The sequence below is a fragment of the Cyrtonyx montezumae genome, unplaced genomic scaffold (assembly GCF_038088225.1).
Source record: "Cyrtonyx montezumae isolate F1298 unplaced genomic scaffold, pur_monq_1.0 scaffold_30, whole genome shotgun sequence".
Classification (NCBI taxonomy): domain Eukaryota; kingdom Metazoa; phylum Chordata; class Aves; order Galliformes; family Odontophoridae; genus Cyrtonyx; species Cyrtonyx montezumae.
This window is the reverse complement of record NW_027072035.1, coordinates 454,465-472,545: the sequence shown is the minus strand read 5'-3', so window position 1 is coordinate 472,545 and position 18,081 is coordinate 454,465. Positions and strand designations below refer to the sequence as shown.

At 37.9% G+C, this 18,081-nt stretch overlaps 1 protein-coding gene across 1 annotated transcript in view; it reads right to left on the bottom strand.

Annotated features, from left to right (window-relative positions):
• Nucleotides 1-18,081, bottom strand: part of PTPRD (protein tyrosine phosphatase receptor type D) — a 568,194-nt gene that overhangs the window by 262,168 nt on the left and 287,945 nt on the right. The window contains exon 3 of the mRNA XM_065744335.1: nt 9,832-9,999. Coding sequence (XP_065600407.1) covers nt 9,832-9,916 — 85 coding nt within the window. The 5' untranslated portion in view covers nt 9,917-9,999. The remainder of the gene's footprint in view (nt 1-9,831; nt 10,000-18,081) is intronic.

Here is an 18,081-nt window from a genome sequence, read left to right as displayed (position 1 = left end):
CAGCTTGTTTGCTAAGTAGCCACTGAAAGTATTTACTGAAGTTTTAAAAGGAATACTGTAAGTACATGTTCTTTCCTACAGTAATTAAAATTTTAATAAACACATTTATTATCAAATTATTTCTTAATTAGTTTACTGAATAATTATTATAAGGATTTATGAATGAACCTTTTATGAAACATTTCATTTCAAAAGAAACTATAGACCATATTTAATTTTAAGGGAATTCTTATCCACTTAATCAGAAAAGCTGAGCCTAGTAAAGTAGATAGAATGTCATCTTCATCAAAAGGTCTTTCTTAATTGCAATTTATGTCCATTTTTTTCAGCTTAATGCAAACATTTTTAGAAGCTACAACCTTTAAGTCATTTTCATCAGTTCACTGATATTGAGAAAGGTCAGTGTACATGTTACTCTTTTCATATAAAAAGTACATCTGAAGACAAATAATTATATTAGGAAAAAAGAAGAAGAAGAAAAAGGAGAAGAAGATAAGAAAGATCTGTGATAAAGATTTTCCACTAATGAGTCTTGGTTTATGAAATGTGAAACATCAGAAGACATCCAGTAAAACATGATCAGCCTCTTCTCATGTGGCAGCTGTTCCACCATAGAACCATAGAAAATATAGCATATCCTAAAGTAGAAGGGACCCATAAGGATCACTGAATTAAACTCCTGCCTCTATGGCATAATTAAAACTCTATTTCTAAGAGCACTGCAGAAATGTTTCTTGAGCCTCGGTCTTCAAGAACTCCATATTTGGACTATTATCTGTACCTTAGCTAACTTGGCTGTGTCTGCTTGAGATATTTAGCTGGGACTGTATTACAATTTCCAAGATGAAGGTGCTCTAAAGTTCATACCAAATCAAATAATTTTCTCTTCTTGCTTTCGACAGATTTATTCAGATTTAAAACAAATTATGTCTTTTACAATAAGTCAAGTGGATTAACCTTGTAATATAATGAGTATACCATATTCTTTCTAGCTTTTAAAGTGAGTTCAATCTTAATCTGAGTAAATTCCAATGTATATTAGCAAACTGTCACTTCAACAGTCCAATTCAATATTTATATCATAGCTGTCTGGAACTACCTACTAGAAATCTGGATGTTCCTCAAGAAGAAAGTCTTAAAGCCACAGGAACAAGTTTTCCCCCTATGCTGTAAGATGAGCCAATGGGGAAGAAAACTGCACAGATGAACAGGGAACAGTTGCTGAGCCTTCAGGAGTCAAGAAGAGTCTACATCCTGTGAAAGAAGAGCTGGGAAACTTGGGGAGAGTACAATGAAGTGATAAGGATATACAGGGAGAAAATGAGAAAGACAAAAGCCCAACTTGGCCACTGGGGTACAAGGGATCTGAAAGCTTTCTTACGAATAGTAGGAGGAGAATCTCCAGCCTTTACTGGACATGGCTGGGAACATGATCACTGAGGATAAGGCTGAGGTTCTCAATGCCTTCCTTATATCTATCTTTACAAGTCAGATCAATTATCATTGGGGTACTTTATCCCTGAACTAGAAGACTGGGATGGGGAACAGAATAAATTCTCCGTGATTCATGTGGAAACAATTAGAGAACTACTACTCCACCTGGACTGTCACAAGTCCAAGTTGCCAGATGGAATCCACCTGAGGGTGCTGAGAGAGCCCTCAGGTGGAAAGTGGAACTTATTGCCAAGTCACATTCCACAGTCTAACAGTGTTCCTGATCAACTGGAGAGGTCTCAGAGGATTGGAGTCATTGTGAATATGACCTCATCTACAAGTACGGTCCCAGAGAGGATCTGGGGAGCTAAAATACCCATCAGCCCAACCTCAGTGCCAAGAAAGGTTATGGAACAGATCATCTCGAGGGAGATCACACAGCATGTGCAGGACATCTGGGGGATCAGGCCCAGCCAGTGTGGGTTCATAAAATGCATGTCCTGCTTGATCAACATAATCTCCTTCTACAACTAAGTGATCTACCTGGTAGATAAGGGAAAAGCTGTGGGTGTAGTATACCCTCAGCAAGGCCTTTGACTCCCAAAGTACTCTCCTGCAGAAGCTGCCAACACACGGCTTGGAGAAGTGCACTACTTGCTGGGTAGAAAACCCGCTGGAGGACAAGCTGGTGTCTCGTCATGAGTGGTGCTCCCCAGGGGTCAGTACGGGGGACTTACAGCTGACTTAAGCTTTCAGTAATATTTATAAACAAACTTAATCTGTTAAAAAGATTATTAAGCATTTCACCAGCATGAATCTACATTTTTCACTTCCCTATGCTTTTTCCAGTTTGTCAAGAAACATTTATAATGGATTAGGTTTAGACTGCATTATAAGCCTCAGTATATCCATATATGCAGCTCTAAGTTGCTTTGATACTCATATTTATTTCATCCTTGTTTATGTATCAAAACATAGTGTTAGACACTACTGCTGCAGTATAACACAAGGACTTTTTTCACCAAAAAGTCTAGTTTATTTCAAAATAATTTCAAACACACTAGGCTGTATTCTGGACTGTATTTTTCAGTCTTAGCTGTGTGACTTTATGTTTGTTGCTGCTTAAATATGTAGTTTTTCTCTAGAGCAAGAGACCAAATAATTACTTTTCTCTCCAATATAGATGCCACCTGCAAATATATATTCTTAACAATTTCTTTATTTTCCTAAAGGATGTATAAAATTATTGGAGGGAAAAAAAAAAAACAACCCAAGGTGGGACTCTCCTTGAAGTGCAAAATAAATGTGGTATCAATCACTGGAAAAGTAAAGAGGGAGGTAAGTATTCTTTACTGGATATGGAAGGATTCATAGTGGGGAAAAAGGCTGAAGTAACCAAGAATACAGAAGAAGCTGATGGAAGTGCTCACCAGTACACTTCCCATCACCTATCATCGTCCCTGTCTATATGGAAAGATCCCAGGTGCCTAGAGGCTAGCTAATGATGTCCATTTATAAGAAGGGTCAGAAGGAGGATCCGAGGAACAGGTCTGCCAGCTTGACCTTGGCACCAGAGAAGGTTATGCAGTAGTTCTTACTGAGTGTCCACAGGACAACTGGGTGAACAGACCAAATCAACATGGGTTTTGGAAAGCAGGTTTCGCTTCACTAAGCTGATCTTCTGTGACAAGATGATCCATGCAGGAGATAAGGGAAAGGATGTGGATGTTGCATACCTAGACTTTAATAAAACATTTGATATTGTTTCCCACAGCATTCTCCTGGAGAATCTGGCTGCTCATGGGCGTACACAGGGTAAGAAACTTACTGAGTGGCTGGCTCAAAATGTGGTGTCTAACAGTGCTAAATCCAATTTACAGTTGGTCACACATGGTTATTATCAGGGATCAGTACTGGGGCCATTTCCCTTCAATATTTTTTATCAACAAAAGGATTGGGCTCACACTCAAGCTTGCAGATGACAGCAATTATGCAGGAATGTTGACCTGCTTGAGGATAGGAACACTCTGCAGAGGGGTCTGGATGTGCTAAATATATGCATTTTGTCCAGCTGTATGGGATTCGGATAGGCAAAGTGCCAGGACCTGCACTTCTGTCACAGCAACCCTATGGATTGTTATAAGCTAAGGAATAGTAGCTGGAAAACTGACTGGTAGAAAAAGACCCTGGAATGTTGGTTGATAGCCATCTCAACATGACACAGCAGTGTGCCCAGGTTGCCAAGAAGGCAAGTGGCATCCTAGCTTGTATCAGAAGGGCGTCTAGCAAAATGAGGGAAGTTGTTATCCCTTGTATTCAGGACTGGTGAGGTTGCACCTCAAATACTGTGTCCTGTTTACTGTGTTGTTGGCCCCTAACTATATGAATGGCATAAAGGTGCAATGAAACTTGTGAAGAGTCTAGAGAACAAGCCTCAAACTGCAGCTGAGAAAATAGGAATTATTTAGCTTAGAGAAAATGAGTCTTGGGAGAAACATTACTCCCCACTACATCTATGTCAATGAAGCCTGTAGAGAGGTGAGAGCCTGCTCTAATCCCAAGGACAATCAACAGGACAAGAGGAAATGGCCTCAAGTTTTGCTAGGGGAGATTTAGATTGGATATTAGGAAACATTTCTTCTGAACAGTTTGTAAAAATGCAGCTTCAGGCAGACAGTATTTTCAGAATGCAGAACATTCCCATAAATCAGTAATTTTGGAAGGAGTTTCCTGAAAGACTAGCAACAAAAAGAGACTGTGATCTTTTTATTTACTTTCAGATACTGTATGATTTGCTCAATCAGTTATTCAGAATTTCACTATGGAAATGGATGCTTCTATTTTTTTTTCAGTCTTTGAGAGTAAAACCTCAGATAAGGAGTGAAAATACCCTAAACCAACTCATCAGTTTTTGTGTTGTGTGAATAATTAACAAATATCTAACAGTTCTACATATCTGCATTTTTTTCCTTGTGTATTGTTCCTATATTCAGACTATTATATGAGCTTCTCTAAATATTTAAAAAATACATTTAAAATACATGGAAATGTTCTTAAATTATGCACTGAACCCAGACAGAATGGGATTCCTAGCCTGTTCTGATGAAAGAATATTAATGACACTGATTTCTTGACTCACCAGTTGAAATAACTGATGCTAAAGGGAATAGCACACATACTGAAGTCACTCTGTAAACAGTCTCTGTTTGCATTTGACATAGACTAAAATAATGTGGTACGTCTGTTCTTTACATTTTATTTTTTAATTTTACAGGTCTTGCTATTGCTACAACTGAAAGCAATAACTGAAGTAATCTCTTTGTCACAGTTTAAATCTGAATCTGACAGAAATTCAGTCCTAATTATCACAAACACGCATACAACAAAGCAAACAGTTACCATATTGAGTCTGTCTGTCTGCAAATAATTCTTATGAAGCTACTCTGGAAAACGTTTGTTTTTGTTTTTGGTTTTGGTTTTGGTTTATTGCTTTTTTATGCAAACCACACCTGTTCAGTTTCAAGTTTTACTACAGGATAAGTAGTTTCAGTAATATAATCATTTTAGAAAACCTACTATTTGACATAGAAGTCTTTAGAAGTAAAGACTTGAATGTGGACTACATGTGTTTTGCCTTGTTGAACTATGACAAAAAATTTTATGGGCTGTAATCTTATCAGCTGTAACAAAAACAAGTGCTTTTTGGAAAACAGAGCCAAATAAAATAAAAGAATCAAACTGAAAAAAAAAAAAGTAGCAAAGTCATATTTGATTCCACTAATACCAAACAACCTTCTTCTGATCCTGTTTAGAAAAGAATTTGTCTCAGTCCTTGCATTTGTTAGAAGTTTGTTAGTGCTACTGGAGTCATGAGAGAAGTATTCAAACAACCAGGAATTAAATTAGCTCATAAGAAATGTATGCTTTATAATTATTATTTGTGTTTGCCTTTTTATTGTCAGTTGCAACCATTTTACTGAATGAAGAAAGAATTGTGGCTATGTTTTAAAACATCATCTCAAAAGAAGCAACATAAGCAAAATGTCAGAACAGAAGCTACACAACCAAGAATGGGAAAAAAAAAAAGGCAGAAAAGAAGACTGGAATGTAGCAGGAAATGTAGAAATCTTTCTTAAGGTAGAGAAAACTGTGAAAATTATCAGAATAAGTCCTGTATGATATGCTAAAATCACTTAAGTAGAGCAAACTACATCTGTAGAAATGCATCTGATTCTACTAACATGAATTCAAAAGAAGAAAGTCCAGGAACAAATATCTTAAAAGGAATGCTTTTCTTCAAACTCAGTGTCTTGATATCTCAACATTACAGAGGTCATAAAGAGACAGAACATCATATTCTTTAGTTTGAACAGAAATCTGCTAAATAAATGGTCTCTGAAACAGACTCTCTGTGACTCTCTGAAGCTCTTCTTATAAACTGCTGAGACAGACAGCTCAAGCCAATAACGCAGTAATTAGTAATTGTGATATTACTAATTTCTCAGTAGGTAAGTAATGTCTTAGCCCAGGTGCATCTGCACTGCTGAGAGCAAGGCATACAATTATAAATACTGTAAACCAGGTCTAAATGAAGTCTAAATGTTTTTTTTTCTTCAGCAAACTCTGCAACCTCCTGTCAAAGAAAGCAAAGAAACTACAAAATATAAGTAAGACAAAAAAAATCAGATTACTTGAGAGTTTACATTTTCTATTATGCTTGGCTAGAAATAAAAGAGTAAAATGATTCTGTGACCTTTGAATATTGCTTACTTTATTTAGTCAAATGTAAATACTTTTTTCTACAGTCAGAATCAAATCTTGGCCACACCCATGGAAGGCATGACATCCTCATCAAGCCCACTAAGAAAGGACTTTCTGGAATTTTTTTATTTTATTCCTCTGAGAGAAGGTCACATGGAAGTTCATCAGCTAGTGTCAGTATATTTCAGAGTTTGACATCTTTCACAATGATTTAAAACAAACAATTCTTATTCCCTCCTTCACCTGTGAGAATAGCATTTAAACAGAAGTACTAAATAACAGTTAGAAGCCTCTTCAAGACCAGTAAGTATTCTTGCCACTGTATTTCACACACTAATGATTTCAGTGTGATGAGAAGAACATGATTTCATTACCCAATTATCCCCCCAAAATATAATGTAGTAGAAACGTCAGGTTTCTACTCCACATCAAGACATATCCTTTACATGTAGATGGAGAAAAAAAATGTACTTTTTCTTGTCCCCCTGATCTCATTTGCTATATGTTCTTACTATAAGGGAATAACGTAGTCTTGCCAAGTATTTATGAAGAAGTTCAAAAGCCCTGGACAACAATGAAGTCTGGAATCTTTATACAAACAGCAAAGGAAATAGGAGCAGCATCTGCAAGCACGGAGGGTAGAGAGCTCCAGCAGAGCAGGAACTTTCCCTCAAGTCCTCAGGAAATCCATTGGGAGAACACATTATGCATCTTTATAGAAGCATGTCCAAACAACAAAAAAATATGTTCTCATCCAGCCCACAGAATAGTTGTCTTATGGAAACTCAGCATAACTTCCAAATGAAGTGTGCAAGAGTGAAACTGTGACTATCCACAATCTCTTATTTTAAACCAGTAATACAGACAGCTCATACCATTAAAACAGCGCTATGTATAGCCCAATAAATGCACATCTGGCACACCACTTAATGAATACCATATATGTGTGACATTTGTACATACATAAATAAATATCCATGCAGCTTCAAAGTGTACTAACTGATTGACAGTCTCTTCCTTTATTCTCATTTGTTAATAAAGTGAATGGTATTCAGTACTAGAACACTTTACCAAGTATTAAATGTACCACATACTTTAAGTTGGAATTTAATTGAAGTCAATGAATGTGAACAAAATCTTATATTAACCTTTCTTTCCATTATTATATTACCACCTTTTAAACTAAGTTCCTTGGAAATAAAACAAATGTAGAATCATTTGTAAGAAGAAAATAGAGAAATTCTCCAGTAAAGTAAGAGACAGGCAAATTAGATAAAAGCCTTATGTATAAGTGACCATTTTATATTCACCTCATGTGAATATTCACCTCAAGCTCATACACTTTCTGCAGACACTAATTCAACTTAAAAGCATCTCTAACCCAATGACAAAAACTATTTACAACAATAGAACATGTAGGGTTCATAGAAACGTATCTTTCAAAATTAAAATAAAGTCAAAAGTATTAAGTCAACAGATTACTCTAAAAACTGCACTTTCAAAAAACTTCATCATTCAAAAAGGCTTATCATCTCTCCTCAAGTAAATATGGAAGCAAGAAATATAATACTTCATCATGAAGAGATTTTTGCTTTTTTCTCCAGTTAGGATAGCACACTAGCCCAGTGAAGAACAAAAATATTAAGGATTTTTCTCTAAAAAATAATAGATTCCCAACAATTAATTAATAATATTTACTACTACGTCATTTTAACTCTTTCTTAGTATCTATTTCAGACCTTTTGTCCAGGCTGTTTACAGCAAGAGTACCTCTCACACAATAATAAGTTGTTCTGCATGCATTTTACAACATTTATGTTTCATGAGATTCCATCAATTATAGCTACACCAGGACATCCTTCTAAGACAAGTAGCAAAGGATAAAAGATGACTTCTTTTTTGTTTAGTTTTATTTGCAATTAATAAGAATCACAATAGAGTTTTCTTAAATTATGTAGTGAGTAGCTAAATAGAATAAATATTTTTAAAGTAAATGCTACACTATTCTTAAAAAACCCTCTCAATCCCCACAGAAAAAATAAAAAATAAAAATAATAATAAAAAAGCAGTGACAAGGGGAATGCTCTGTTTATTATGATTAATGAATCTATATCCTTTTCTCATAAGAACAAGACTACCAAAAGATATTCTGGATTCTGACCATCTTTTGTTGCATATTAATACCTGATAAAAAATAAAAAACAGAAGAAAATTAAATTTCAGTCTACAGAAGGTTGGTTATTCTATTACCTGAAGCAGAAAAGGTATACTGAATTGTAAAACCTGTATTTCCTAAGCATAGAATTTACTTTTAAAACAGGTAGTATTACGACAACTTCAAAAACTGCTTACACATGGGCCTATTTCCCAATTAATTATTTGCTGGCTCTACTGTTAAAATGTCCTTGGCTTCAGCTTAGACACAATTATCACAGTTGATTATTATCTGTCTGGAAAAATACCAAAGAATCTCAACTGTCAGTACTCTACAAATACTTATATTCTGTTCTTTTTTTTGTTGTTTTGTTTTGTTTATTTTAACTTTTATATTACTATAGTTTTAATAGTCTTTTTATGGATAGAATTTGAAAGATTTTATATCTCTTCCATTGCTATAATTCAGTATGCCTTGAGTGCAGATGATAAGTTGAGTGATAAGGAACTCTTCAACACGCCTTTACTGAGAACTGACTAATTTCACTAATACTGATTTGTATGAGTGTGTGTTACCATTTAATGCAACTGTTCCTTTGTTTTATAAACACATATAGCAAAGCACAAAAGCCTTCAAAAGTCAGAGTTGTAATTAAGTTGGTTATTTAAAAATCACAAATATCTCATGGAAAAATATCCATGAATCAACTGAACAACAGTCAGTGCATAGAAAACATATTTTTTATCATATGTACATTATTTCTCTAGAAGCCACAGGACATCCTAGAGAAAGAACACATGTAGACTTGGTAGCCCTAATGATTTACCAATTAAAAACAAGGTACTATCTTCCCATTAATAGTCAAACTAATTGACCAAAATCCCACACTTCCCCCCCTTCCCCGAAAACAAGTGAACATAGTTGCCTTTTCCAACAAAATTGTCACATATTTAGGCCAGCCACTAAGTTGTCAGTTCTGCATCATTTGTTTGGATACTGTACTCCACAACAGCTGTCAGAAATAATAAATTACAACAGCTGTTGTTGTAGTTGCAAAGACCTGGAATTTTAATTGCATTGAATACTAATTGCTGGGGGGAGGTGGGGAGAGCGGGTGGGGGAGAGAAGGGAAAATGATTCTTTTTAACCAAATAAAATATAAAAATAGTTAAGGAATGACAGATGTATCAAAGGAATTTAATGTATGTTTGTCAAGCAAAATTGATCTTTGTTTCTGCTAAGTAATATTATGGGAATAGTCTTCACCATCTTAGTTGCTTAAAAGAAAGGGCTTTTAGAGGAAGAATAGTAAGGAAGTATGATAAATAATGCCTTTCAAATACTGTGATTTAGATAGTATTTTATGGTGCTTAAAGAATTAATCAAAAGGAGGCTCAGTTAGAGACACATAGCAAAGACCAGATGAAAACAAAACTGTTCATCCTGACCAAAACCTAAGCACAAATGAACAAAAAGCTTACTTTCAGCATCAGCATAGAGTAGCAAGCACAGGAGCACCACCACTGGTCTGACTACGTGCATTATCCAACAGCTTGGAACCAGCATGCTTTGGCAGCCTTGTTCTCACTGGCTTAGAAGCCACTGCGAGTCTGTCCAGTCTGAAATATCAGATTAAATATTTTCAGAGCCTGTGGAACAGATAAAAGAAAGAGAGAAATATGGTTAGCAGATACAGGGCAGAAACTGTCCTATTTATCTCGACATTTGCAATTTGGGGCAAAACAAATGATTTAATAGACAAAGAGATATGAATGAAAGAAAGGAACTCAGTTCAGGCTATTGGTGTATATGAAAAGACAAAATGTACAGTATGTGTTTGTAGTGTTTCAATATATTTCACAGTGCACTTTTTAAAGGATTCAAGAATCTGTCACTCTGAATTGTCTTCTACACCACAGCACATTTTGAATCACATGAACTGTCATTTTTAATGAAGTATATAGTACAGCACTGGAATACTGATGTTGCAAGAAGGAATTCAAAGTTGATTCAGGAAACAGAATTTGCAAACAACATACTACGAGCTAATGCTCTGAAGTCTGGTAGGAAAAGCACAGTTAAAATGTACTTCATGAGGTATTCTTAAAGATAGACATCAAATCCTAGCATACTGCATAGATGAACAGTTCCTGGGGGTCAGAATTCCTGTGTGATTTCCTCTCCACATGTGAATTATGTTAAAAATTAAATAATAATAATAATAATTATCCAGCATTAAATAAAAGGATCAGATTCTAATTTCTTCCACCTCATTTACTGTATTCATGATACACTGAATGAGCTAGAACTCAAGTACCTGCCTTTAAAAAGCAGCATTCTGCTCAGGATAAACTTAGCAATCTCAGCAATGATAGAAATTAAATAACTTAAAAATACCAGTAATATTTCCACATAGCCTGACAGGTTTTTATGCCATCCAGAGGCACCTGGACAGGCTTTAGAAGTGGGCCTATGTCAATCTCATGAAGTTCAGCAAGGCCAAGCACAAGGTCCAGCACATGGATTGGGGCAATCCAAGCACAAATACAGGCCCTGAGGAGGATTCTGAGGTGTCAGCCGATGAAAGATTCAACATGAGCTGGCAATGTGCACTTGCAGCTCAGATGGTAAACTGTACTCTAAATTGTATCAAGAGAAATTTGGCCACCACATGAAGGGAGGTGATTCTGCCCCTCTATTCTTCTCTTGTGAGAAACCCACGTGAAGTGTACTGCATCCAGTTCTGGGGCCCCCAACACAAGAAGGACCTCAGACTATTGAAGCACGTCCTGAAGAGGACCATGAAGATGATCAGAGGGCTGGAGCACCATCCCCATGAGGACAGGCTGAGAAAGTCAGGGCACTTCAGCCAAGGGAAGAGAAGGTTCTGGTGGGACATGATGGAGGCCCTCCAGTACTTGAATGGAAGCCTACAGGAAAGATGGGGAAGGATTTTTAGAAGCATGTAGCAACAGGATGAAGTGAAATGGTTTTAAACAGGAAGAGGGTAGATGTAGACTAGATACAGAGAAGAAGAAATTCTTTACTTTGAGGGTGGTGAGGAACTGGAACAGGTTGCCCAGAGAGGCAGTGGATGCCCTCTCCCTGGAAACATTCATAGCCAGGCTGGATGGAGCTTTCAGCAGCCCGGTCTAGTGGGAGGTGCAGGAAGAGACTATAGCAGGGAGATTGGAACTAGATGATCTTAAAGGTCCCTTCCAACCCAAACCATTATATGATTCTATGATTGTCACTGAAATACACTGAAATTTAACTGTACTTTTCCAAGGGCCTACAACACACAAACTTTGGTGAGTGTGAAGTTTAGCTTAAGCACAGTAAGGAGAGCAGATACTATCTTTTTCATTACCACACATGAGTGGTTTCCAAGCACCAAAGATAAAAACTAACAGGGAGGAGAAAAATTATACTAATTTCCGTTCCACTAGATAGATCTTCCAGATTTGTGGGTGGTATAAAGAGTTCATTTTATAATACAGTGCAATATTCAAAGAATCTGCTCAAGGAGGAAGAAAAAAATTGAGCAGCTGTTAGAAAACTACTGCTGTTATGAATCTCTTTTGTTAAATTATCTCTTGAATCAGCTTCTGCTATCAAAAATAATAGATCTACGAAATCTTCACAGGGAAAGTGCTGAAGGCACTAGCTCCCCCTTTCATTGCTACCATTCTCACGTCACCATTTCAAATGACAGCAAAGTCCATGAGACATCAGTCCTGTCAGACTTGATTTGTGTCTTTGCAAGCGTATCAGAGCCAACTGCTACATAATGACTCCAATGCTATGACAAAGATGGAAATGTATGAGATGCATTTCCAAAGAAGAGATAATTTTGATTTTGCCTCTGCTAGCATGCAGGAACTGCAAGGGAGACCTAAACTAACTGCAAAGAAAGCTGACCTGTGGATAAAATCTAATATTTTAATTGTCATGGAAAGATACTAGCTGACATGCATGAAGTTGAAGAGCAGAAACATGACAGGTACTAAAATTTGTGTTGGAACTATAAACTGCTCCCTTTGGCAGGGGAGGAAGTGGAGAGGAAAAAACACTGATAATTAATGAAGGGAGTAGAGAATAGAAAAATAAGATGTCCATAAAAGTGCATGTTTTACACAACTGTTTTTTAACAGGCCACTGGAGATTATTTTCTCACATTCAAAACACTCCCACTAAGGTAGTAAATGTGGTATCTAATAAAAAAAAAAAAAGCTATCTGCTCCAGAAAAAAAAAAAAATCTCACAACTCTGATTTGTGAATAAACATATTTTTCCTTCACAAGCTATTAGGAAAGTAAGGTATGGATCACAAAATCTGTCAAAGAAAAGGTTGAGAAGAAAAATGAGCTGGGTTTTTTTTTGTTTGTTTGTTTTGTTTTTTGTTGGGTTTTGTTTGTTTGTTTGTTTTGTTAATTAAAGAAAACACAGACCATTCATTCACTGTAAATGCATACAGAAGCATGAAGGAATACTGCACTCATTGTCTCTACTTTCAAGTTGATATTTGTATCATTCAGATTACATATTCCAAAACCCACAGTGCTTCCTTCTTTGCTGTTCCTGACTGTCATAGCTTTAGCTAATCTCATTAACACACTAATAAAAGTTTCCAGAAGATCCTGCCAGTTGTTTTCTACCTCCTCCTTTCTGATATTTTAGATCAAGTAAATGGAAGCACTTGAAGAAAGATACCAGATTTGACCCCTTTTCTTTCAAATGAGTTGAAAATATTCTGTTTGTAGTCATACAGATGATGGTTTAAAATTACTAAACAGAAGTCAGATAGGAGACCAACAGTTTGAACTAGATGATCTTAGGCGTCTTTTCCAATTCTAACGATTTCATGATTCTAACAAGCTTGGCCACACAACTGAACTGCATTGAAAATAAAAAAAATCATTTCAGCCATGGACACTGCTACATTCAACAGTGCCAAACTTAAGGCTGACAGTCAGCTTATATCTAGGTCTGCATCTGGCTTACTTATGAAAACTGAAACAATTCCTTACAAGGACTAGATACAAGCTATCTTCATAATTCCAAAGTTAAAAATTCATCTACATATATTACTAAAATAAATAGTCTCCTCTCTTTTACATTTCCTCCTGACGGAGGCTCGTTACATCAAGAGTAGAGTATCATAGACACAGAATAGAAACAACAGTTGTTAGAATGGGTTTATGCTAATTTCTTCCTCAAAAAGCAATTGTCTCTCGGGATGAACTCACAGAATGGGCTGTGTTACAGCATACATATTACGCAGGTGCAAAAAAATAAGGATACTTCCTAACAAGAAATGGATCACACTAGCTGTGAAGAGATCAACAGCTATTAAAAAAGTAATACAAGATGGTTTCCTTTAAGATACTTCCAGCAGAAATTGCATAAATAAATTATTGCTGTATTAAGTCATGAAAAGACTCTTTGTTTGAATATAAAAAGCTTTAAAGCAGTAACAGCTAAATTATTATTATTTCCCATAACAGCTGTTCTGATGTCTTTCCTCAGAAAAACAAGTACAAGAGTGAAACAAAAGATCGGAATTAAGTAATATATTTATCATTAGCAGCTATGTAAATATCATGTTTCCTTATGAAGTGCAGAGATATAGAAGAATTTCAGTGGGAACAAGGCTGATGACAGCACCAGAGCAGTGGCATACACACTAGCTCTCCTTACAAGGATTAGCTGCATGAATGAAACTTCTGAACGAGCTACCACTCTGCAGTTTGAGTATTTCTCCACTGACAGTAATTTCTCAGTACTCAGATGGCCTCTGCTCCAAGAAGGTCAAAGTTATAGAAAATATTAACCTGTAGGGAAATTTTAAAACAAAAATGATAACAATAATAAAACCCCTTTATTTTCTTGTATTTTGTTTTTGATCACCTTTTCAGGCCTGATTGTGCATGTACATGCTTGATAATACAGTCTCTTGGAAAAGACGTGAACATATGTTGAGAGGAATGGAAATAAACTTTAAACATGAAAGCATTGCAAAATTTTGGAACTCAGGAATGTTTCGATAGAAGTGCTTGTTTGTGCTATTCAGAGCAAGATCTGTAGTTCACTTTAAATTCTGAAATTGTTTAGGAGTAATTTTAAGATTAGTTAAGATTATTTGAAGATTTAAATTTATTTCAATTCAGGGCCATTTTTGTTAGGTAAAAAGTACACATGGAAAAACAACCAGATACTGGTTTTTGTTTGTTTGTGTGTTTGTTTTGTTTAATACTGCTCTTGTAAGAATTGTAAGAATAAAGGGATTGAAACAGAAGAATGCCTTGTCATTCTGTTTCTACTCTTCATTCACCACACCCACAATCCAAATTCAAAAGAACTCCCTAGTCACAGATTTCTAATACCATACCTACGCAAGTGAGGAGATATAAATGAGGAAATTGAAACATCACTAGTATCAAGTCAAGCCAAGGAAGATGTGCCAATACTTCAAATCTCTGCATATCAACTAAGATCTATGCTTATAAAATAAAATAAAAAATAAAAAATAAAATAAAATAAACAGATTTCTTAAACAAATCCTGGCTGAAAAAAACTGACTGACAGCTGAATCATTACTGGAAAGAATAGGCAGTAAAAGCATAAAATTAATGTTTGTATGCTGTTGACTCCGTTCTTGGAGATTGGACCGCTGATGGCTAGTGATCTCCTCACACTAGGGCCACTGCCATCACAGACACCAATATGGTTATGTAGAAAATGGCAAAATGGCTCCTTATATACATATATCTATCATCGTCTACGCGCCTAAGCGTGCATAATTAATCTCAAAGCAGGGGAGGTCTTGTCCTGTAACATCCCGTTGTCCCATCCACACCTACTACAACAGTAAGCTGTTTAACCAAGAAGAATTTAGAAATATCTCTGGGTAAAATAGTAGCTTTTAAATGGAATAAAATGTATTTTCCACATTTCTACACTTAGTTTGCTCTACTGATTAAACATTCAATCCTTGAGATCAACTGCTTTGGAAGTGGCACAGCCGGAGCTGCAGTGTCACATTTTGAGGTACAGGGGGGTTTTTTGGGAGTTTCCTGTCTCAGGGGAACCAAGTGAGAGTGGATAGTCCCTTCTGCTCCCGGCAGCTCTCTCTCGAGAGGCTGATGTGGTGTAGGCATTGCCAGGGCAACAACGCCCTCGCCCACACCCTCAGCACTGAAAAGGCCTCAGGGAGGGCAGCGATGTGTTGCTGCCCACCAGGCATAGGGAGGAGCGATCTACACATCAGTACCACCCCCTTACTGTCTCTGTACGTGTGGGAGCTCATGTGGCAGGGTGCAGGATTACTGTCCCTCCTCTCTTGTGAATCCATCCTATTTATTGCCGGTCTCTGTGTCTTCAGGGTTGTGTCCTATTCTTATTTTTTATTTATATATACATTATATAATATTATTTATATTATATATATACAATATTATATTTACTATATATATTTATTGTTATTTCATTATTATCATTCATATATATAGATACATCTATTATTATAATTATCATTATTATTATTTTAAACTATTTTTATTTGTTTGTTTGTTTGTTTGTTTGTTTGTTTGTTTTATTCTTTTTATTTTTGTGCCATGGTCTCTACTAGACAGAGGGCTTGCCTTAAAAAGGCTGTGGCAACCCAGACAGAAGGTCTGCCTAGAAGCGTGGCTACACAGGTCTCTGCTTGCGAGGGGTGCCAGAGCCTGCTACTGAGGGATGAGGGTGGCAAGCAGTTCTCCTGTGAGAGGTGTGAACAGGTGGAAGATCTGCTTAGCATGGTGACAGAGCTGAAAGAGGAGGTTGAGAGACTGAGGGCCATCAGGGACTGCGAGCGGGAGATTGACTGGTGGAGTAGCTCCCGAGAGCGCCAGAGAGAAAGGCACCGGGGAGATCCCCCGCAATTGGTGGTGGACTCTCTGACCTGTCCCCATTGGGCTGGGGGGGGTGGGGGGGTATATCTGAGGGATGGGGAGGGCTGGCAGAGAGTCCCTGCACGGTACCGTGGGCAATCTCCCTGTCTGCCTACCTCGTGTCCCCAGGTCCCCCTAAGCAATAGGTTTGCAGCGTTGGATGTTGAAGGGGAGATAAGCAGGGAGGTGCAGGAAGATTCCCCCAGGAGGTCACCAATGGCAAGGCAGTCAACTCCGCGCATTGAGACTGCCGCTGCCACGAAAGAAAGAAAGGTGACTGTAGTGGGTGGCTCCCTTCTAAAGGGAGCTGAAGGCCACATTTGCAGGCCAGACCCAAGCCACAGGGAACTGTGCTGTCTCCCTGGGGCACGGGTCAGGAACATAGCTAGAAGACTCCCGGATTTGATATACCCCACTGACTACAATCCGTTACTCATAGTTCAAGCAGGCAGCGATGAAATAGCTCAGAGAAGCGTGCAAACTAATGAAAAGAGATTTCAGGGGTTTACGGCGATTAGTTCAAGGGGTGGGAGCACAAGTGGTGTTTGCTTCCATACCTTCTGGGGCGATGAAGGACACAGAATGGGCTAGGAAAACAGAGAGAGGCTGGTGTAGAGACAGACACTTCGGGATTTTTGACCACGGGGCAGTTTACTCGGCTCCTGGCCTGTTATCTGTTGTTGGAATGCACCTGTCTCAAAGGGGGAAATGAATCCTAGCACAGGAGCTAGCTGGACTCATTGAGAAAGCTTTAAACTAGCTGTGAAGGGGGAAGGGGGTAAAACAGGGCTCACCAGTAAAGAACCTAAGGAGGCTGTGCTGGAGCAAGGGGAGAGGCAGATGTCTCAGCTGAAGTGCATCTACACCAATGCACGCAGCATGGGCAACAAAGAAGAGGAGCTTGAAGCTATTGTGAGGCAGGCTAACTATGACCTTGTGGCTATTACAGAAACATGGTGGGACCTCTCCCACAACTAGAGTACTGGGATTGATGGCTACAAGCTCTTCAGAAGGGATAGACAGGGAAAAAAGAGTGGTGGTATAGCTCTCTATATCAAAGAGTGTTTTGATGTTGAAGAGCTTGAGGTTGGAAATGACAAAGTAGAGTGTCTATAGTTAATGATCAGGGGGATGGTCTGTAGGGGTGACATCGTGGTGGGGGTCTGTTATAGACCGCCTAGTCAGGATGAAGAGATAGATGAGGTGTTCTACAAGCAACTAGTAGATGTTGCACGATGGCCAGCACTCGTTCTCATGGGGGACTTCAACTTCCCTGATATATGCTGGAAATAAAATATTGCACAGAGGAAGAAGTCCATGAGATTTCTAGAGTGTGTGGAAGATTGCTTCCTGACACAGCTGGTGCAAGAACCTACCAGGGAGGTGCCCTGCCAGACCTGCTCTTCACTAACAGAGAAGGATTAGTAGGAGATGTGAAGGTTGGGAATTGTCTTGCCAGAGTGACCATGAAATTGTGGAGTTTGCTTTTCTTGGTGATGTCAAGAGGGTGACTAGCAAAACCGCTACCTTGGACTTCTGGAGGGCAGACTATGACCTGTTCAGGACACTAGTTGCAAGGGTCCATTGGGACTAGATCCTGAGGGGTAAAAAGGGTCCAGGAAGCTTGGACGCTCCTCAAGATAGAAATCTTAAAGGCACAGGAGCAGCCTGTCCCTGATTCCCATAAGTCGAGCCAGAGGGGAAGAAGACCAGTGTGGATGAACCGGGAACTTCTGTTGAGGCTCCGGGAGAAAAAGAGAGTCTGTGTCCTCTGGAAGATGGCACAGGCTATTTGGG